Source organism: Oryctolagus cuniculus, chromosome 16 (genome assembly GCF_051225735.1).
Source record: "Oryctolagus cuniculus isolate XC-2025 breed Fujian yellow rabbit chromosome 16, ASM5122573v1, whole genome shotgun sequence".
Classification (NCBI taxonomy): Eukaryota; Metazoa; Chordata; class Mammalia; order Lagomorpha; family Leporidae; genus Oryctolagus; species Oryctolagus cuniculus.
This window is the reverse complement of record NC_142882.1, coordinates 56,637,050-56,659,001: the sequence shown is the minus strand read 5'-3', so window position 1 is coordinate 56,659,001 and position 21,952 is coordinate 56,637,050. Positions and strand designations below refer to the sequence as shown.

General features: G+C 48.3%; 1 protein-coding gene across 12 annotated transcripts in view; it reads right to left on the bottom strand.

Moving 5' to 3' along the window:
* CREB5 (cAMP responsive element binding protein 5) overlaps positions 1 to 21,952 on the bottom strand; it is a 426,900-nt gene that overhangs the window by 230,110 nt on the left and 174,838 nt on the right. The window contains exon 1 of one of the 12 annotated variants that reach the window (XM_089316052.1): positions 15,084 to 15,892. The exons of the other annotated variants lie outside the window; for them this stretch is intronic. Within the exon in view, the coding sequence (XP_089172178.1) occupies positions 15,084 to 15,100 (17 nt within the window). The 5' untranslated portion in view covers positions 15,101 to 15,892. Of the gene's footprint in view, positions 1 to 15,083; positions 15,893 to 21,952 lie in introns of those variants that run through there. 12 annotated transcript variants of the gene reach the window in all.

Below are 21,952 nucleotides of genomic sequence, written 5' to 3'. Positions count from 1 at the left end.
AAAAAGATATTTTTGGAATAAGGGAATTCCAAGCATGAAGGCCAGAAATAGAAAATAAGTAGACTCTTTGGATATTCTTTCCCACAAATGCCTGAGCTGTTATGTCTTTGACAAAACAGACAAGAGACGAAAGCTGGGTGATAGAATTAGAGGAAGAGATGGGTCTTCTCAATACATCCAGACACACTCAAGCAAAATTCAGAAGTGTGAAGCACTTTCGAACTGTTTCTGAATATGCCAATATTGCTCTCACTTAGAGTAAAATTTGCATGGGTTTATAAATGAGTAGTTTCCCTACCACCACTGAACACCAAACATGAATGCTTTCTTTCACTTGCTAAAACCTGAAATTTTTTGTAGCCATCATCTTGTTAGAAGAAGCCAAACTGTCAATATTATTTCAGGCCCTTCTATTTCCTCAACAGCCTTTTAACAGCTTCCTGGGTGAGTTGACAGTTTTTGTTTTCGTTTTTATGAGCAAAGGCATATTTTTTTCTGTGTCGTAAGTCCTCATGAAAATCATCAAGTCTGTGGTCCCAATTTCTTCCCAGTTGCTGACACACAGTTATTGCAAGATCATTTTTTAATTCTTCTAGCTCTCAGAGCAAGAATCAAATAATAAACCAATTTATATCACTTTTTTCAAAATAAAGCAAAGGGATACACTATGATGATTTATTTGTGAATACGTTTGTCATACTGTCTGCTTCAAATTAAATAATTTTGACCCCAGTGAAAGGGTTGCCTTAACTTGTGGTGTTATCATAGCCCAAAAAACAAAAACAGAAACAAAAACAAAAACTAGAGTAAAACAAGGGTAGGCGTTGAGTGTAAGGGTTAGGGTGCAGCTTGGGATGCCCACATCCCAAATGTGTGTGTGTGTGTGTGTGTGTTTGGGGTTGGGGGGGGAGGCTCAAGTCTCAGCTCCACGCCTGATTCCAGCTTCCAACTAATGTGTACCCTGCGAGGCAGCCAATGATGGCTCAGTTACTTGGGTCTCTGCCATTCACATAGGGGACCTGGAATGAGTCCTGGCTCCTGCTTTGAGCCTGGCCCAGCAGTGGCTGTTGTAGGCATGTGGAGAGTGAACCAGCACATGGAAGATCTTCTGTCTGTCTGTCATCAGAAACGGAGCAGTTGAGATTCAAACCAGGCACTCGCACATGGGATGTGGGTTTCTCAAGCAGTGACTTAAGCCACGGCATCAAACGCCAGTCCTTATTATCTAGTTTTAAAGAAAAAGACTTACAGATCATCTTACCCACATAGTCAAAGGATCAACAGTTAGAAACATGATGCCTTCACCAGAACTTGGCAGGGCTCTTCTCCCACCCACGGACACTCCTGATGGCAGAAAAGCAGCCTGAATCTCATCACAAACCTAGATTCCCTCAAACACCCACAGCCAATATTAAGCAGCGGCAGAACTGACCATCTCTCCCTGGCACCAGGGTGTGTGCCGAGGTGGTGAGCCCTGGTGAAAAGAACACCAAAACAACAATGCCCTTGCCAGCCCTGCTTCCTCACTTCCTGAGCTGACCCAGAATAGCCAGGACCCCTCTGGTCGTCTTTTTTCTATTTGTTAAAAAAAAAAAAATCAGCAAGTGGTATCACTCCCGACTTACCTGGATTCTGAGAAACAAAAAGATCTACATGAAACGAACTGAAAAGTGCCAAGTGCCCTACCAAAGCAGTTAATCGGGCATCCTTTTATGTAAACCATCTTGCTCCAGCCAGGATGCTCCTTATGTCCCTAGATCAACTCTGCCCCTAACCGTGTCAAACAATCCAGCCCTCAGCCAGAGATCCCTCTCCCATCACACAGTGGCTACACCTCTGTGAATACCTTCTTGTGACCTAAAAATCCTTACATCCACAGCAAAACCTCCTACACAGTTATCTTAACTGAAAACACCACTGGCTATAACTAACCAACTAACTCACTAACTAGCTAAACTGTAGCTGCCTAAAGCTTACCGAGCTTTGAACTATAATGCAAAAACAAAGTAAAATCCGAACCACAGGCAGCACAGGCAAATCAATGGTTGTTTCTCACAAACATCGCATTCCTTGCAGGATCTCCCAGCTAAGTGGAAACTCCGCTACCGCCATGCCACACCCACTGATTGCAAGCATTGACCTTTAGTGATGACTGTTCACAAGATGGCTTGCACCTGCCCGGGGCACCCGTGTTCAGAATAGCCTGCTGCGTGTCAAATGCAGCCATCTTCCTGCTTAGCCATATGGCTGAGACGGGAAGGTCAGAGGCATGGAGATAAGGGCGCTGGTACTGCTTGGAACCAGGATTCAGATGAGTGACTGCCCAATTCCTCTACAAATGTGATTAAAGGGTTGTGATCAAAACAAAACACATTGGATCACATTGGCTAAGATCTTGAAGGCTATGAGAACATGATCCCATGTGCTTTTGAGCATCCATTCTAACTATCCAGAAAGGTTCTGTCATTTAACAGTCACCTGGGAGCAGTGGGGTATGGTGATTTTATGAATTTGGGAGCAGGATATAGTTGCTGGCCCTAAAATGCTCCATTCCAGGCACTGTCAGCCTGTCTTGTATATGATTATCATGAATGGCTGTCAGGGAGTTGCCTGATTTTGTCATGGCAAGACTGTGGAAGTCAGCTAAGTTAATAGTAAATTTATCCTTAATTCTGTTTATTTGGAAGTAATTATAGATTTACAGGAAGTTGCATTAAAATGCCCAGGGAGGTCCTGTGCACCGTTCACCAGTTTCCTCCAGTGCTAACATTTTGCATAATTGCAGTCCAAAGTCAAAACCAGGGCCTGACATTGGCACAATCCACAGAGCTCCCTGAGATCTCACCGGTTGGCACGCACTTGTGAGTGTGAGTGTGTGTGTGTGTGTGTGTGTGTAGCTCTGTGAATTTTCTCATTGAGTAGATTTGGGTAGACACTACCACAGTCAAGGCACAAAGCTGTCCCATCAAAGGATTCCTCACAATGTCCCTTTACAGCCACCTGCACCCAGCCCTCAGGCTCGGCAACCACCAAGGCGCGCCGCATGTCCGTGTCTTCCCTTCACCGTCCTGTCAGGCTCCCAAGATGCCACACGTCCCAGCAAACACAGGAAGAGCACTGTCATGGGCCTGATGCCCGTGCTCAACTCTCCCACAGATTGCAAACAGCCCTAGCGATTGCCGCCAACATGATTTCCATTGCACAGACAAGGAAAGCAGAGCAGAAGGACTTGGTGCCCCCTGGCCACACCTCTGGCACACGGTGCGACCAGGATTCCTCCCAGAGCCTGGGTGCTGCCGCTGCCTTCCCCCTCCAGAAAGAACAGCCCCACTGCCTCAGGTGGCCGAAAGCCTTTTCATTCCCATCTTTGTCCCACATTGCTCCTGCCTTGATGGCCTTTTCCCCCCTTCTTATCTTCTTGTATGTCTGTAGCACACCTCTCCTTTTCTTTTTTTTTTTTTTGACAGGCAGAGTGGATAGTGAGAGAGAGACAGAGAGAAAGGTCTTCCTTTGCCGTTGGTTCATCCTCCAATGGCCGCCGCGGCCAGTGCGCTGCGGCCAGCCCACCACGCTGATCCGATGGCAGGAGCCAGGTACTTCTCCTGGTCTCCCATGGGGTGCAGGGCCCAAGCACTTGGGCCATCCTCCACTGCACTTCCTGGCCACAGCAGAGAGCTGGCCTGGAAGAGGGGCAACCGGGACAGAATCGGTGCCCCGACCAGGACTAGAACCCGGTGTGCCGGCGCCGCAAGGTGGAGGATTAGCCTGTTGAGCCGCAGCCCCACCCACCGATATACAAAGTTTCTACTAAAATTGCTGTAGAACCAGGCCTCACTTCCTTCACTCCCACTCGTGATAGAGAGAAGGGAAAGGCCCAAGGTTTCCGCAGAATGAAGACCAGCAGGGTGACCAGGGTGACCAGGGTGACCATCCAGAGAGAGATCATCCGGTCCTGTGTATTTCGCATGCTCCTGTCGTTAGGTCATCTTGCTTCCTCATTTTGGACTGACTGCACCCAACCGGGAAGTGGCCCGAGGAAAAGAAAGAACACGAAACTCAAACTGTTTGAAATGCCCCTTCTCACAATCTCTAGAGGAGCCAAGAAGCTGAAGATCCACTTGCATTCTTGGCCAAAACGTGCTTATCTGGGGTTCACTGTTTCTCTGTGTGATTACCAAGTCCCACGGCTGCTCTACTGAACACATATTAAGGACCCCAGGATGGGTATTGAAACTTTTTTCGATAGCTCCAGCCTCCGTAACCTCATGGCTTTAGCTTTGGCACAGACATGGATAGTGCTTGGGGTACAATGCTCCCACATGGGACCTTTTATTTGTAGCAGAACACAAATAAGCTGAAATTTTTGCTTTTGCCTCACACACAAGCTTCACACAAACGCCCAGCTTGAAAAGACTACATATTGTTAAAGTGAGAAGAGCCAGGCACAGAGACGAACGCTGCACGTTCTTGCTCAGAGGTAGCATTGCAGGAGCAGAGGGTAGGAAGTGGTCACGGGGCCTGGGAAGGCTGCAGAGGGGAGAGAGGGCAGCAGGACAATAAGGATGAAGAGTACCAAAGCACAGCGAGACAGGACGGACTCATTCCCCGCCCCTCGGCATCGCAGGGGGGTGACCGTGTGGGACACCGACACCCAGGGATTATATATTTCAGGGGAACCAGAAGAGGGATTCCAAAGGCTCCCAACACAAGGGAATGAGGAATGTTTAAGGAGATGGGTGTGCTCGGTATTCCGGTTGTGATCATTACACAATGCATGTCTGTACAGATTGTCATACTACACTCTGTAAATACCTACAATTGCTACATGTCAATCAAAAAGACCTCATACTGCAAGCCCTGCAAACACCCCTCAGCATCCTCCCACTCCTCCCCCTGACACCCTCCCCCCCAGCACCCTCCTCCCCTTCCCCCAGGCACCCTCATCCTCCGCCCTCCAAGCACCTTGGTCCTTGTCCTCTCAATGAGGCTGACCTCCTTTTAAACACTCAGTTATGGATCACCTAGGAACTTTAGGAGAAATTAGGTCATTGGTGGCGTATCTACAGAAGCAAGTCAGGACTCAATGAACAAGCGTGTCATTTTTTTTTTTTTTTTGACAGGCAGAGTGGACAGTGAGAGAGAGACAGAGAAAGGTCTTCCTTCCGTTGGTTCACCCTCCAATGGCCAGTGCGGCCGGCGCGCTGCAGCCGGTGCACCGCGATGATCCGATGGCAGGAGCCAGGTACTTCTCCTGGTCTCCAATGGGGTGCAGGGCCCTGTCGCTCCCCGTCTTCGTGGAGGAACGACACTAAGCCCTGCGCTGTTCTTTCGTCTGCTCGGCCCTCCCCGGGTTTGCTGCTGGTTCTTCCCGGGTTGGCTACTATCCCTTCCACCTCCGTGGAAGGGCAGTTCCCCCTGGCCACATTCCCCACTTCCGCAGGGGAGCGGCACACCGCCGGCTGGCTCTCTCGGGGGCTGCACAGGTTTCCTTAGATGTTCCCCTTAGATGTTCCTGGTGCATGCCGTCTCTCTCCTCCTTTACAGTCCTCCTCCGCCAATCCTAACTCGGCTGCCCACACGCCGAGTACGCTGCTCTCCAATCAGGAGCAAGTCCTACAGTTTATTGGTTGAACTGGAGGCAGCTGTGTAAAAGCTGTTTACCTCTCTCCCAGCGCCATATTGTGGGAGAGCAGATGCATAGAATAAGTCTTAATTCCAGTAACTCAGTCTAGTCCGGATTGCTCCCCACAGGCCCAAGCACTTGGGCCATCCTCCACTGCACTCCCTGGCCACAGCAGAGAGCTGGCCTGGAAGAGGGGCAACTGGGACAGAATCCGGCACCCTGACCGGGACTAGAACCCGGTGTGCCGGCACCGCAAGGCGGAGGATTAGCCTAGTGAGCCGCAGCGCCGGCCACAAGCATGTCTTAAAAGCCATTGTGCACCAATGCCACATGCCTTGCCTGTTCCTGACTTGGTGTCCTTTTTTTTTTTTTTTTTTTTAAAAAGATTTATTTGAAAGGCAGAGTTTCAGAGAGGCAGAGACAGAAAGAGAGGTCTTCTATCTGCTGGTTCACTCCCCAGATGGCTGCAATGGCCAGAGCTGTGCCGATGTGAAGCCAGGAGCTTCTTCCAGGTCTTCCACGTGGGTGCAGGGGCCCAAGGACTTGGGCCATCTTCTGCTGCTTTCCCAGGCCATAGCAGAGAGCTGGATTGGAAGTGGAGCAGCCAGGACTTGAACTGGCACCCACATGGGATGCCGGCACTGCAGGCAGTGGCTTTACCTGCTATGCCACAGCACCGGCCCCTTGGTGTCCTTCTTACAAGGCCAGTGTGATGATCAGAGGAAGAATTTCTAGCTAAAATAATCATTTCTAAGAAATCAAGCCAGATCAGAACACCTGGGCCTCTCCCTGACCATTCAGAACAAGTTATTCATCACACGGAAATAGATTTTAGAATTTTATTCATTGACAGTAGCATGGAGCTTTGCATGTTTTTATTATACATACAGGAGCTCAGCATTTCAGAAGCTGTGCTGTGAAGTGGGCCGTTCTGAACGGATGTAGGGTATGTCAAGGACCTTCCAAAAGCAGCATCCCACTGCTGCCCCCCATTTACAAGGGGTCTTCAAAAAGTTCATGGAAAAATCTATATCCAGACTTCAACATTTTTTGTACCAAAATAAATTTATCTCTTCATTAGATTTTCTGCAAGCTTTGGGAAGTATCCTGGTACAGTCTCATGTTATTAGCAGACCAAAAATGCTTGCAAAGATCATCTTATATAATTATTTTAAATGTTCAGATATTTTCATGGATACATTTTTAATCAGTGGAGAAGGATAAAATCCAAGCATGTGTATTCATGGGCATTTTTTTTTACATCTTTTATAACTAGCATTATTTGAGGAAGAACATCTCAAATAGATTCTGAGCTAATACAGCAGATTCATTACAAGCCCTCCCGTTCCCTCTGTCATATATCCTACATGTACTTGAAATGAACTTCAAATGCAGCTTTGAGAGGCTTAAGCTGCAATAATGTAGTTCAAAGCTGGAACTTCCATCACATCCTACGGATCACGTTGCCAATACAATCTGAAGAAAAGTGAGTGTTTCTAATCTCGTGTAATTTACTGCGCAAAAGCAAGCATCTTTTTCCTACAGAAAGTCTTGGCAAGACCTGTGAGCCCATAAAAGAGGTAGAGTGCTCAAGTTCTGTATTGGAACACACTGGTTCACTGAAGTTATGGGTCTCGCTTTGCCTTTTCTAAGTCAGCTAAGATAACCTCCCCAAACTAAGGTGCCTCTTGTGTACATTAAAAAAAAAAAGAAAGCTCTTTAAAATACATCTTAAAGCAGAGCAACCATTCTGCCCTATTTTAAGCCAAGACCCCCTTTTAAAATCTGCAGAGAGAACCTGCCAGTCCCACCGATGTCGCTCCTCTCGGCAAGAGCAGGTCCCCTTGTGGCGCAGATGGAGCCAGGCCCGCTGGACAGAGATCACGAGATGACAGCCAGAGTGAGCTAAGGAAGGCATGTGGCCCCCACGATGCTCCATCACTAGTCCTGGGTCAGGGGTGAATGATTTGACACCAGCTTAATGGACCTGCCAGGGCTAATTAACCTGGGACACCAGGAACGGTGAAATGCATCACTTGAAGTTGCAATAACTCTCCAAGGAAGCCTAACAACCACAGAAATAACTCACGGGCCCAGAGTCCCCAGACGGGCGACGGTAGCTTTAATCATGTCCCCCCAGAAAAAAAGAGACCCTTCTAGCCCTCTGAGTGGTTACTCATCACATTCACACATCTCCTTCTCTTATATGAGATGGCTCATTAAAGTGCCAAACCCATCAATAAATAAATCTTACTTCCAGCTCCCACCCCTGCCTTTTCCTTTTAAGGGGAAGCATCGTTCCATTGTTAAAGAAGGGCAGTTCCAGGTTCGATTCCCACGTCCTCAGAACTCCAACCTAGTGAAGACGCATCTTCTCTTTCCCCACTGGTGGAAAGCAGCTCGAGGAAGCACGTTGTTGATTTACTCTCCACTCTCCCTTCTCGTGCCTTTGTGGAAGCCGTCTGAATCAAAGCGGAGTGAATTGCATCAACCCTAACAACAATACATAAGGCTAGGGCCAGCACTGCGGCTTAATAGGCTAATCCTCCGCCTGCGGCACTGGCACCCAAGGTTCTAGTCCCAGTCGGGGTGCCAGATTCTGTCCCAGTTGCTCCTCTTCCAGGCCAGCTCTCTGCTGTGGCCCAGGAGTGCAGTGGAGGATGGCCCAAGTGCTTGGGCCCTGCACCCCATGGGAGACCAGGAAAAGCACCTGGCTCCTGGCTCCTGGCTTCGGATCGGCGCAGTGCAATGGCCGCAACGCGCTGGCCACTTGGGGGGTGAACCAACGGAAGGAAGACCTCTCTCTCTGTCTCTCTCTCTCTCACTGTCTAACTCTGCCTGTCAAAAAAAAAATTAAAAAAAAAATACATAAGGCTAGGAAGTTCTGAAGGATGGGCTCTCTTGCACATATGCCTGATAGCAAGAACTATCATCAAAGGCTGCCAGAATCAATGTCTTCTGGAGGGGGCACCATGATCCTACACAAAGATTCTTCTAGGAAGTGGGCATTTAGCTAACAGGAAGCCTGCATCCCACATCAGAATACCCGAGTTCAATTTCCAGATCTGGCTCTGGACTCCAGCTTCCTGCTAATGCGGATCCTAGGAGGCAGGAGTATGGCTCAGAAACGGAGCTTCTGTCACTCATGTGGGAGACCTGGATTAGAGTTCCTAGCTCCCAGCTTCCCCCTGGCCCAGTTCAGTCCTTGCAGGCACTGGGGGGAGCGAGCCAGTGAACAGGAGTGCTCTTCTCCCCCTCCCCACCCCCTGCCAAATAAATAAAATTTTCTAAAAAAAAAAAAGAGTACCTTCGCAAGGACATCTATCCAGTCCTGCACTCACATCATCTTTGCTATTAAAATAACTTAGGCAATCCTCTAGTTTTGCCTTTAAAACCTTCCCTTTTTGCCTCTACCTCCTTGAATGCACTCTTGGTCGACCCTCTCACACGTATTCCCATTGCAATGCTCGGCTTCTCCCAGATCCACTCATTATTTCCAGAATCTTAGTTACTTAGCTGATACCGTGGGCACCCTCCTGGCTGTCACATAGCCTTGAAATCCTTCTGAGCAAAACCAGAAGACTCAACTAAGCTGTGGCTGGTGATGAGCGCAAAGGTAGGAGACGGGAGAGGCTTGAGAGTGAAGTGACTCTAAGATGGGCCTGCGAGGACTTACCATTGACTTCCCTTCAATCTGGTCCGTGACTGAAAAATCCAGCTGACCCTGGCCTCCTCCCAGGATTATCTGTATGAAGTACAGCGTGCATCCGGGCCAGCCCCTCCACATACACCGTTTATCATTCCTGCTCTGGAATCAAGTCCCTCCAAACAACTCCCAAGGGCACTGTTAGCACATTTTATTGGTGGAGAGAATGCTGGAAATGACACATCCTTCAGAGTCTCCAGTGGACAGCTGAAAACGATTGTGGGAGAGCGAGCAGGGCCAAGAGATCAGCTTTCCACTTGCAAAGAGGTGTGCTCTGGCCTTGTACTGCCCCTGAGAGGACACCTGCTCCTGGTGGCCAAATGTCCACACCTCATCAGAAAGCACAACCGAGAATCAACTGGAAGGCCCCGTGCTATTCCCACTTATCCGACCTGTGGGTTCCACGGTTGTCCGTCAAGGTGGATTTTATAGCCGGGGAAGGGAAAAAGTTGCTTATCCTGCCAAGGAGGTAATGGAGCCATGTTTGAGTTTGCTTCAGGAAGGTTTAACTATCCTTTAGCTACACTCTGAAGCTCAGCCTAGGACGCCATGCCTTTTGCTTTCATGCCAAGTCGTGAGCTTGATCAGGGAGCAAATTAAGAGCAGTGAGGATGTTGGGACGAGCACCATAGAGTACTATCTTGCCCCCATGGCTCAGAAGTCATTCAACAAACTGCAATGCTCTTAACTGCTGAAAATCACTATTACTCAATAACAACAATAGCAGCTGTAAAATAACGTCTACCCGTTCTGCATCCTTACAACGAATACAATGCTAAATACATAGGAATTACTTCATCTACTTCGGATGACAACTATGTGAGTTGATTGCTCATCCTCCCTGTAGAGATGAGGTAACCAAGACATGGAGAAGCTGGGCAGGTCCAAGGTCACCCTGGCATGGCCAGGGCTTGGACCCAGGCTTTATCATGCTCTTTTCCGGTTCAAGAGACTTTATGGACAGCAAAAAGAGCTTGTTTTATTCAGATAGGAAAATAGGAAGAGACAATTCTAGTGCATTCTCCTTTTAATAATTTAATAGCGACTGTTCAAAGTGAGCAATTGAGATGCTTCTCAGCATGTGTGACTCACTCCTTCTGGAGCCCAGAGAGCTGTTAGGGAAATAAGCCACGGTGCAACGCATGCTGCCTTCCTAATAGATGCAGTGCAAGGCAAGAAATCAGTTCCGAGTTGTCCAGGGTGGCTGCATATCCTCTCTTGTGCTCTGGATGAGTAACATTTCTTTCTTCTTCTTCTTCTTCTTTTTTTTTTTTTTTTTTTTTAGTTTTTGACAGGCAGAGTGGACAGTGAGAGAGAAGATAGAGAGAGAGAAAGGTCTTCCTTTGCCGTTGGTTCTCCCTCCAATGGCCTCCGTGGCCGGCGCACTGAGCTGATCCGAAGCCAGGAGCCAGGTGCTTCTCCTGGTCTCCCATGCGGGTGCAGGGCTCAAGCACTTGGGCCATCCTCCACTGCACTCCCTGGCCACAGCAGAGAGCTGGCCTGGAAGAGGAGCAACCGGGACAGAATCCGGCACCCCGACCAGGACTAGAACCCGGTGTGCCAGTGCCACTAGGTGGAGGATTAGTCTACTGAGCCACAGCGCCGGCCAAGAGTAACATTTCAGTTTGCTTGAGTCAGTTGTCTGCATTTTGAAGTCGGTTTCTGCGGACCTGGATGCCCGAATATTCGGTCAGAGTTATTTTGAGGAGAACTTACTCCTTGTTTAGATTTGGGCATGCTCACTTACCACGTTCTATGGAGCTGCCCCACACCACACCCCCAAATCCCCTAAAAAGTCCATCAGATCATTACTGAGAAGAATCATCCTCCTGTGGGAGGGGGCACTGAAATCCCAAAGTTTAGGTCCCCTGGGTACAAGGGGGCACAGGATGTCTTGATTTAGGAGGTCCCGGCCTGAAACGCTGTGGTAGGCACAATGAGAGTGAGACCAAGGATCACGTTTCCCGAGGAACCCAGAGCACCACACCAGAAGTGGGAGGGCCACATCCGTCTGGCGAGCTTGGGCGGCCTGAGCACTTCAGCTGGAGAGGCTTGAAAACCGGCCTGCCCCCTCCAATTTCAAAAGCATCAGCTCCCATCCACTCGCTTTGATGGTGCGCAACACGGGTCTGAAACGTGATCCCTAAATTATTCCCAAGGCCGCCGCTGCCAAAGGAAAGAGCCATAAGCCAGACCCTTTCCCATGTCCAAGCCTCCTCGCCAGCTTTGAAGTGAAGACCACGGTGCCAGGAAGGGTCAAGAAATACAAAGAGGAGGCCTCCTTTTATTCGGAGTTTGCCTAAAGTCGAAAGTGATTTACCCCTAAAGGATCTGTTTAGATGCACATGGGGTGCTTGCTGGATAAAGTGTGAGACGTGCACAGAACTCACTGGAGACAATGAGTGCATGATGAAACCTGAGATACACTGAACAACTTCCGAATTAATTTCAAATTAGATCACTGGTCATTCATCTTATGTATTTGAATACATACATATATACAAATGCACTCGTATATGAAAAAATATATTTAAAGAACCTACTATGTGTCAGTCACTGTGTTGAGTTCTTTGACAAAAATGGGGACTAAAAACTAGACACAAGCCCTAGTTCATGGACTGTACAGTTTAGTGAAGGTATGGACATTAACAACGTCTGCACAAGTACCTATAAAACTGCATATCATTAAAGGACAAATGCAGGGCCAGCGCTGTGGCATAGCAGGTTAAGCCTCTGCCAGTGATGCTGGCATCCCATATGGGTGCTGGTTTGAGTTCCAGCTGCTCCATTTCTGATCCAGCTCCCTAATGTCTGGAAAAAGCAGTAAAAGATGGCCCAAGTGCTTGGGCTCCCGTAACCATGTGGGAGACCTGGAAATGCTCCTGGCTTCAAGCTGGCCCAACCCCAGCCATTGCAACCATTTGTATCTCTCTCTCTCTCTCTCTCTCTCTCTCTGTGTCTCTCTCTCTCTTGCTCCCCTTTTCTCTGTATCTTTGCCTTTCAAATACACACACACTGGAACACTGCATTGTGGGAATGTGGGGAGGAGGACCAATAAATATTTGCTAAATGGTTAAAGCTAGAAATACCTGCAGGATGTTCATGGAACAATGCAGAGAAAGAATCTACAGTAACACATTCCTGAACCACAGGAAGTCTGACAACCCCATGTCCTGTGTAGATGGAGTGGCTGCAGAGGTCCCCCAGGCTCCCCACTGATCTCCAGCCATGCGACGTGTCCGCCGTCCAGCAGGGGAACTGACACACACACAGTGACACAGCCATGCTGCAGGAGGACAGAGTCGGCCACGGCAAGTCCAAAGGACTTGAAGAATTTTCTAGAAAGTTCATTGTAACCAGGCCAATAACCCAAGGAATGTTTAGGAAACTAGGCTGCCTATATTTATTCAGGCCTTAAAGAGAGTTAAGTGGGCTGTAATCCTTGAAACCAGAGTTGTGGAGCAAGGTAACTGGATTTCCCTCACCTTCAGGGGAACAGACATCACATTCATCAAGTGTTTGAATCCACTCCTCCCCCCATAACAGAGCTTGAGCTGTGAAAGCAGTTACCTATTCCAGGATACTTGAACCATTGCACTTCGCTTGTGAAGGCAAGAAAAAGAAACCAGCGATAAGATTTGCCTTCTTCCTTTTGGCTTGTAATTTGAAGTCTTGTTTGGGGAGTCTAATAGGCATGGATCAACACCGGTTTTTATTCTGTAGAGAGAAAGGAGGCAGATTTCTCCTCCACGGGCGTGGGGCAGTGAGGAGGCCTTTGCTAGAGTCAGGCAGATGCACTTGACACTGCCTGTGACCATAACTGACAAGCTGGCTTCCCACTGTGCCGGAAGGAACCTGACCTGGGGAGCTGAGCAGAGCCTCATTGCCCATGATGGTTACTCGGCTCCCTGCTGCTGGGGCTAATCTCTCAGGAGTTTGCAAATAAAGTTTCTTCCTGCAGTTTTACTCTTTCCCACTTTGGCAGGCTTTATGTCGCTAATGGATCTGAAATTAATGGGTCCTTCCTCCCTTCCTCCCTTGGATCTCTGACAAAGTCAGCACATTCTGGGAACTGTGGCAAGCAGTTAGCGAGCACCTACGGCACATCTCGCAGGGCCAGGCCCACGCTACTCTCATCCCTCTTGCAACGAGAGCCTGGAATTACGCGGAAATCAATTCAAAGCACATTCACCATCTCTAGGTTTTATTCATAGAAATCGCTCCATTTATGGATGGAGAACACCATGCCTTGTACAGGAGACAGATTCTGGGAGTGCACAGAATTCAATTCAACCAACATGAATGGAGTGGCTGCAGTAGAGCACACTCCAGCCACCGTGGGAACACGGAGAATGGTTGTCACCACGGTCACCTCCTTCTTGAGGCTAATAGCTCAGGCTGATGCTCCCACCATCTGCTCCTGTTATTACTAACTGGACTTATCTTTGAATAGTTTGACCTGCTTAGATGATACTGTGATGGTTGTGCTAAAGCTCTTCATACCAGACTACTTGGGTTTCATTGCTGGTCCTGCCATTGATTCTCCATGTGACCTTGGGCAAGTAGTTTAACCCTTCCGGGCCTACATCTCACCATCTATAAAACAGATCACAATAGCACCTCCATTTTACAGATAGGAAAACTGAAGCACAGAGTGGTTCAGTAACTAGGCTAAGTACCTAGCACTGGGTACTCTGGGTACAGCACCTGGTAATGCAAAACACATCAACATGGGGCCAGCGCTGTGGCTTAGCGGGTTAAGCTGCTGCTGCAGTGCTGGCATCCCATATGGGCACTGGTTACTCCATTTCCAACCCAGCTCTCTCTGCTAATGCTCCTAAGAAAGCACAGGAGGCTGGTCCAAGTCCTTTGACCCTGTCTGCTCATGAGAGACCCAGAAGAAGCACCAGGCTCCTGGCTTTGGCCTGGCCTGGCCTAGCCCCAGCCCCAGCTCCAGCCCCAGCCCCAGCCCCAGCGGTAGCAGCCATTTGGGGAATGAACCAGTAGATAGAAGACCTTTCTATCTCACTCTCTAACTCTGCTTTCAAATACACACATCTTAAAAACAAAACAAAAATATACAGATCACTACTGTTAACTCTGCTTCTCGTTCCTTGGCGATTCCTTGGCAAGTGCAGGCTATAGCACTTGACCAGGTTTTGCTTGTCTGCCTGCTGCAGGTGAGGCTAACTGACCCATGAAGACTGAACTCTTGACCTCTGCAGGCCTAGGACTGTGTTACTGAGCAAACCATGCAGCCGGCATAAGGGGTGATGGATGGCTACCAACAACCAAGCTTTCAGTTCTAAAGGATGTCAACCCCCTTTGCTCCTTCATCCAAAATCCCTTCAAGATTTAAGCACACCTTCTAAGTTGATCTGTTTCAAACATTTGCTTAACAAATAAAAGAAGCAAAAGCACCCACTGATTTATTCAAAGTTGAAAATGGAGCTATCCGTCTCTCCCCCCACCGGTTCTACATTCTATTCCCCCACTAAGTTCTCTGCAAGAAAAAAAATTATGTTGGCCACAGTTGCAATCAGCTTTAATTCATTCTTTATTGCTGCTCTGGTTTTGTGTTATTTGAGCTGGTTTAACTGTTAAAAGCGTTTCAAATGTTCACATGGTCTGCATTAGGTTACCGAATTAAAACAGGAACAGCCCACCAAATGTAGCTCTCTGAAATGCAAACCACATGAGTTTGATTTCTTTGTGGTATAACTTTAATTGGGTTCAGGGGTCTCTGGGACTTACCTGTCTATCTGCTCCATGATGGCCTGATCTGATAAGCCTGAAGGGTCTGAGGACCTGGGATTGCTTCAGCTCCAGTTTCAGAACCGACGCTGAGCGCTGGTCCTGCACCGTGCCCCGTCCAATTTATGGCGCTTGGAAATGCAGCAGACCCCCTCTGGGCCTCTTCACTTGTTCTAGCAAGTGGCTGGCACACACACAGTGCTCAGGGTGCAGGAGTTCTGGCGATAGTGTGCCTAGCATTGCCTGTCGTCAGATCGCTCACATACCTCCACCTCCCAACACCCCACCGTCAGTGAAGCCAGATCCCCTTCCTTTTCTGACTCAACAGAAAGGACAGCGTGGGGGTCAGATGTCCCTCTTTGGGTCTTTTGATGGTGCCGTCGGTCAGCCTGCCGCAGAACCTCTCCAAGGCTTCTAGTTTTTACTGGCTTCCCCTTACCTTGCTGAAGGTAGGTGGAAGCAGCAAGCGACTGTGGTTTAGTTCTTATGAAGAGCTAAACGTCCCCCAGTAGATTTCTAAGAAGTAATCTTATGACATAAGCTAGTCCACAAATGCTGCGAGTATTACCAGCAAGGTTCCACAAACCTGAGGCCTGGGAGGCGAGGAGATGGAAAAATCCCCCTTGAACTTGTAGTTGCTCTAATAAAGAAGACACCAGAAAAGAGATGCCAAAGAAGGCTGCCGAGTTGGAGGAACGGCGCCTTGCTTGAATGGAAAATGACCACCCTGGGACTTCAAGCTACCTCAGACCTGAGCACCGCACAGAGACCTGACACCCAGTGGACACTATGAGGCGCACCTGACAGTTACCCTGTGTGGAGTAAGAATAGGCATCACATTTGAGGCTAAACGGTGGGAGAAAAGACATCTCTCAGTATTTTCTCACAAGGCCATTGATGACCTAGAAGATTCACTTTGGTGATCTGCAAAATGTTGAAGTCTTCATCAGCTAACCATACCCATAAGTCCACTGACCTCTGTTCCCACACTAAGCCGGTGTCTGGGTGGTAACAACAGTTAATACCATGAGCGTTTATTACGTGCCTGATAACGTTCACCGGTGATCTTCCTCAATCACCATGACCGTCCTCTTTCCAACAGATGGGGGACTGAGGCAGCAAGTGACAAAGCCTAACTTGCTCAAAGTCCACGCAACCTGGATGTGAACTTAGGTTCCAGGAAGCTAAAGTGTGCATCCCGTCCCCCAAGAAAGACGGCCTTTCCTACTGTTAACAGCAGTGAGGGACTACAGCAAGACAAAGGAGCTGACACAGGTTTTCTACACAGTGAGGCCTTTCACTTGGAAGCTGTACACAGTCTTTCTCTCTTATGGTTCCTTCCCGACAAGGACAGGTATCAGCAGACTGAGGGAAAAAAATGTACGTGGCTCCTTGCTACCTAAATATATTGTTCTTGAGTATTATAGAACTATTTTCATCTTCCTTGTTAGTTGTTGATAATAACTAGAAAGGAAAATAATATCCTCTACGAGAAGTGGCCATAGAGGAGGCGCAGAGGGCTGGGCAGCCCTGTGGGGCTCCTGCACCCCTTGTTGAAGTGCTGCTTCAGGTCCTGGCTCTTCTGCCTCCAAGCCAGCTTCCTGATAACGGATCCTGGGAGGCCGCGGGGGAGGGCTCAAGTGCTTGGGTCCCTGCCACCCAGATAGAGTTCTGGGCTCCTGGCTTTGGCCCGACCCAGCCTTGGCTGTTGTAGGCATTTAGGAAGTGAACCAACACATGGAAGATTGAAGTTCTTTCTCTCCTTCTCTCTAGCGTTTCTTCAAAAGTGGCCACAAGGTGCTGGTGTTATTCCATCCCATGGAAGCTCCAGTTCATTTCCTGGCTGTTCAGCTTCCGATTCAGCTCCACGCTAACGTGCCTGGGAAAGCAGTGGAAGGTGGCCCATGCACCGTGCATTTCGGCCCCTGCCATTCACGTGGGACACGCGGATGAAGTTTCTGGCTTCTGGCTTCAGTTGTTGCAGCCAATTAGAGAGTAAATAGTAGATGGGCGCTATCTCTCTCCCCACCCCCCACACTCTAATTCTGCCTTCCAAATAAAAAGATTTTGTTCAAAAAGTGGTCATGAATACATTCATGCGTTGCTTCATGATGAGGACACATTCTGAGAAATGCATCACTACCTGATGTAGTGACTGTGCTGACGTCATCGCATGCAATTACATGCACTAAAGCAGCTTGCACGTCGCTAAGCGCTACGCTCTCACTCGGCCGCTGTCACAATGCAGATTTTCTTTGAAATCTCATTCTGCAGCATGTGATTGCATTTGTGCATTTCACTCTTCAGCAACTCCAACGACAAAAAGAACCACGAACAAATACTGAACTCTATTTAATCATACATATGCTGAAATGGTTAGGGGTAAAGTTACTTACTTTGAAATGCATCCAAAAGACAAGATGGATTTGTGGATGGCTAGAGGGATGGATAGATGGATAGATGTATGAGAAAGTAAGTGTGGTGAAAAGGTCATTGCAGAATCTAGGGGAGAAGGATCACAGAATACGTCTTACATCTAAGGGGCCGGTTTCCTGACACCACACTTGAGTTATTTAGAGAGTTGGGCAGGTGAGAACAGAGAAACTACACGGCTGGGAAGAAAGCCAGCATCAGCCATAATTATGTTTTCCTTTCCAGGGCAAACAGCAGCTTGGAGAACAACTCCCTGACTGCTTCGATCTCAGATTCACAATATTGAGGAAGAGTCTCATGCCAGGAGAAAACAAGAGTAAAAGGAATAGGTAAGAGAATGCAGCAGCGGCAAGGAGAAGGCGCCAGACTTCAACACCACCACAGGCTGTGTCACAGGCAGAGCTGGAGATGAATGCCAGGACTCTCCAGTCTGTTTTTGTAATGCTCTAAGGCTTGTGTACGATCAGAAAAAAAAAAAGAACCTATCTTTTCAGTCCTTTTATACCCTACACCTACACCAATACGATCCTTCCATTGTGTTGGGCATTGCAGGAGATACACAAAGAAATAAAGCACCATCTCTGTTTTAAGGACATAAAACATAAGCAGCGACAAACTCAAGGTAACTCAAAAACAACGTCTGATACAGTAATTGCTGTACACTAGAGAGATCTCATCTAGCCTTGATAAGGTCTGTCTTTACAACATAAGCCCCACACACAGAATTCAAGGTGCCAGAAACATCACCACTTCAAACAGGAAATGGCCCCGTCCTTTGAGATGGTTTGGTACAGCACCACAGACATCAAAATTAGAACTGCATGCTGCAAGTCAGAGCCTATGGAGGACCTGACATGGTCCCTCCAGTTTAACCCGAAAGCTGGAATTATCCCTGTGTCAAGAACTTGATACATCACAAAGGGGTTAACAGGTCAGCCCAACACAGCCCTGGACCCCTGATCTGGAGTGAAGAAACCTGTCTTAAGCTGCATTTATGCAACTGGACATGTGCTGGTACAGCCAGGCAATAGAAGAGCAGTCAGGAAATTGGACAAGGAAAAGGCAGAATATGTGCCCACAAAGATATTTTAGGTATTAAAAAAGGAGGTAATCTTTTCCACTAAAGGGCATCCAGTTGGAGACTGGTCTGAGCTGGCTCTGGTTTTATAACTTCTCAACACATGTGTGTAGTCAAGGCTGAATTTAAAACCTATACCGTGAACCTTAGGAAAATAAACCACATTAAACAAGCACAAATTGAAAATATTACACAAGAGATTTCACAGGAAATTGGTCCAAATTCAGCCTTGCTCTTTATGTATTTAAGCCTCTTATTCGTTGTTTGGAACTTTATATCAGGATTTTAATTTGAATCTCCCCTCACCCCAGTCCACCTCCACAACAGTCTGCTTAGTTTTACAAAACCTAATTTTTTAAAACTCCCAGAGATTCCTGCTACCTTTGGCCTCCTCTCTCAGTACGCATTAGCACATGCTCCAAAACAGTGCAAGGATGGCTCGCGGCATCGCTGGTTTGCTTTTAGGTTGAGCATATCCCCCACCCAAGCCCCCTACAGCACTGGGGGCAAGCCTCATTCCCCTGTCGTGTGTGTGACACTTGCATCCAGAAGCAGCATCCTGCACTGGTGAGCTTCAGGACCGACTTGGCCTCAAGCAGGAAAGCTGTTAGGACAAACTCTGAGGGCAATAAACCATCTCAGTGTCTTGCGCCCTCCATTAGAATCCTCTCCCACTCTGTTGTTCTATAGGTTTCTTTTTCATCTCGTTGCATTGTACTTGCAGTGAGGCTCCTCAAAATCCTTTTTGTTTTGGAATAAAGTCATGCATAAAAAGCTAGAGGAACTAGTTAGAGTTCTGTAGTTAGCCATCTACCTTTCCCACTCACGTTTGAGCCCATCAGATAGTAGTCTGGTTGGTCACGTGGCAAGAGGGCCACTCCAAGAGCTTTGGCTGGACCATGCTCTCCACTCAGGTCTGGTTTCTGCCATCAGAGATGCCCCGTGGGTTGCTGCCCAGGACTCCAGTCTGCAGCCCTAGGAGTCAGGCAGTTTCCAGGTGGAAAAGTGAAGCCAAACCAGAGGGTGGTTTGTGGGATGGACAAACACGCCCGAGACCTCGCTGGGCTGCCCCCTTCCTTCTCCGTCCTGTTTCCCGTTTGCCAGTCAGAACGTGATCATGACCGCAGCTTGCTTACAAAACACATTTCGAAGACTTACTTAGAACTGGTTTTACCTGTAGATTGGAGTATTTTGAAAGATTCCGACACCTGCGATTTGAGATGTTTCCCTACTTCTCTTTATTGCACCCAAGGAAAATGCCCACAGGAAAGGCAGTGAAATTCATCCAGATTCCACGTCTTCACCCTTACGATGATCCGCTTCTCATGGAAACTCTAAAGCTTCCAAAGGGTAGAGTTAACCATGCAAGGAGCCAACCTGAGACTCCAGTGGGGAGGGGCAGGGGGCGGCCAGGGAGCTTGTTAGGGACAAGTATCCTACCACTTTTCCTGGGGTGGAACTGTAGGAAGTTTCTTTCCAGCTATTATTATTTCTCTGGTTCTTATTGTAGGAAAATTAAGAAGAACAGCCTGGCTTGCTCCCAGGGCTCTGAGCTGCTCTGGAGACCTCTCAGCCCCTCCCCTGCCTTCCCGCATAGCCGCCACCACGCTCACCTCGGGGTCTTTCACCAGGCCTCTAAGAGCAACACATGTTTGGAAATCACCCAAGCAGAGTTCCAAGCAGGGGGGGGTGAGGACCACAAGACGCATGAGCTTTGGGAGGTGTCGCTTCAAGTCGAATCGGTGGTTTGGCTGAGAGAGTCGCTGCAGTTTTCTGGGTTATTAAAAATACTGAGCGTTCGGCAGGTGTCTGGCTTAGCGGTGAGGACATCAATTGGAATACTGGTGTCCCTTATCAGACCACCTGGCTCCGGGTCCCACTTCCAGTTTCCTGTTAATGTGGACCCTCGGAGACAGCGCGGGAGGGTTCAAGCACTTGCGTTCCCTGTCATTTACACGGGAGACTTGTACTGAGTTCCTAACTCTTATCTGGGGGCAATGAACCAGTGGATAGGAGACATCTATTCTCTCTCTCTCTCTCTCTTTGCCTGGCAGAATTGTTTTAAAAGTAATTATTAAACGGATCAAGGTGACATAGTGATTTGATGAGACACTCAGTAAAAGAAAAGCCAGATTCCCTCTAGTTTCAAAACACAAACTTCCTAAGATTTGAGAATTCCAAGAAAGCTACTAAGTGAACATAGAGCCAAGAACAGTCCTTTGTATCCTTGATACTGAGGAGGGGGATGAACCCCCTTGAGACAAAACACTCAATTTCCAAAGGATCCCAGGAACCTTAACCTAGTGCTAGCCTCACCAGCGTGCATAGCATTCAAATGCTCCTCCGTGATACCCTCACACAAGGTGTAGGTCTCCTTGCTTTTAATGCCTGCCATCGGGCTCTCACTCTGGGTGGTCACCTCCTGCCCCTTCAGCCCCAGAGCGTTCCTGATGCTGGGGCTTTGTAAGATTTCCCAGAGCACTGGGTTTCTTGGAGCACAGAAACTCAAAGGTTTCCCTTTAAATCACGCAGGCCCAGCAAAGGAGGCAGAAGGATGCTTCAGAAAGAATTAGGCAAAGTCAACAGATCAAAAGAACAGCCCTGCCACATCACTTACTGCCTTCTGCAAAAACATATATTAGGCGCGCAGCCACCAAAACCATGATCGGTCCCGAAAATTAGCACCAGCCGCAGGGCTGAGAGGCTAAACAGAATTAGGCAGCATCTCAACGAAATCTCTCGGTGGTATAGTTCTGAGCCCGAGGAAAACACACACACACACACACACACACACACACCCTGGGACAAGGCCCTCCCTCGGCCACTCTCCCTCAGACCAGTCCCTGGTGCCCTGCCCCTCAGAGCCAAGGCAGTTCCCTTCTGCTGGACTGTCCCACGCTGCTCAGAACTTCAGAAAGGCTGAGTTTAAAAGGCCCCGTAGTTCCGTGCAATGCTGATCTTCCATTCTTTGCCAATTACGGGGCAGACAGCTGGATCAACACCAAGTGTGTTATCAGAATCCAGAGGGACCCCTGAGCTCAGCACACATGGCTAAGGAGAAGCCAGAGTCTCGCTTCTTCACCTCAAGGTGGACTTTCACACGTGCAGATTTGCAATCTAGGCACAGCACGCATCTCCATGAAGACCCATCATCGGAGGATATCGATGGTGGGTGAGCTGGATCTGGAAGAGCCCCCTTCCTTCCCTCTCCGTACAGATGGAGAACTGGTGCCAACTGACCGAACAGGTGCCAACTGAGAGAGGGCTGCTCCCTGGGGAGGAGTTTTATTTTTATGCTTAGTTAGCTTCCTTCTCTTAATGTTTTATCCCCACATCTGGTACAGTTCAATAAAAGGAG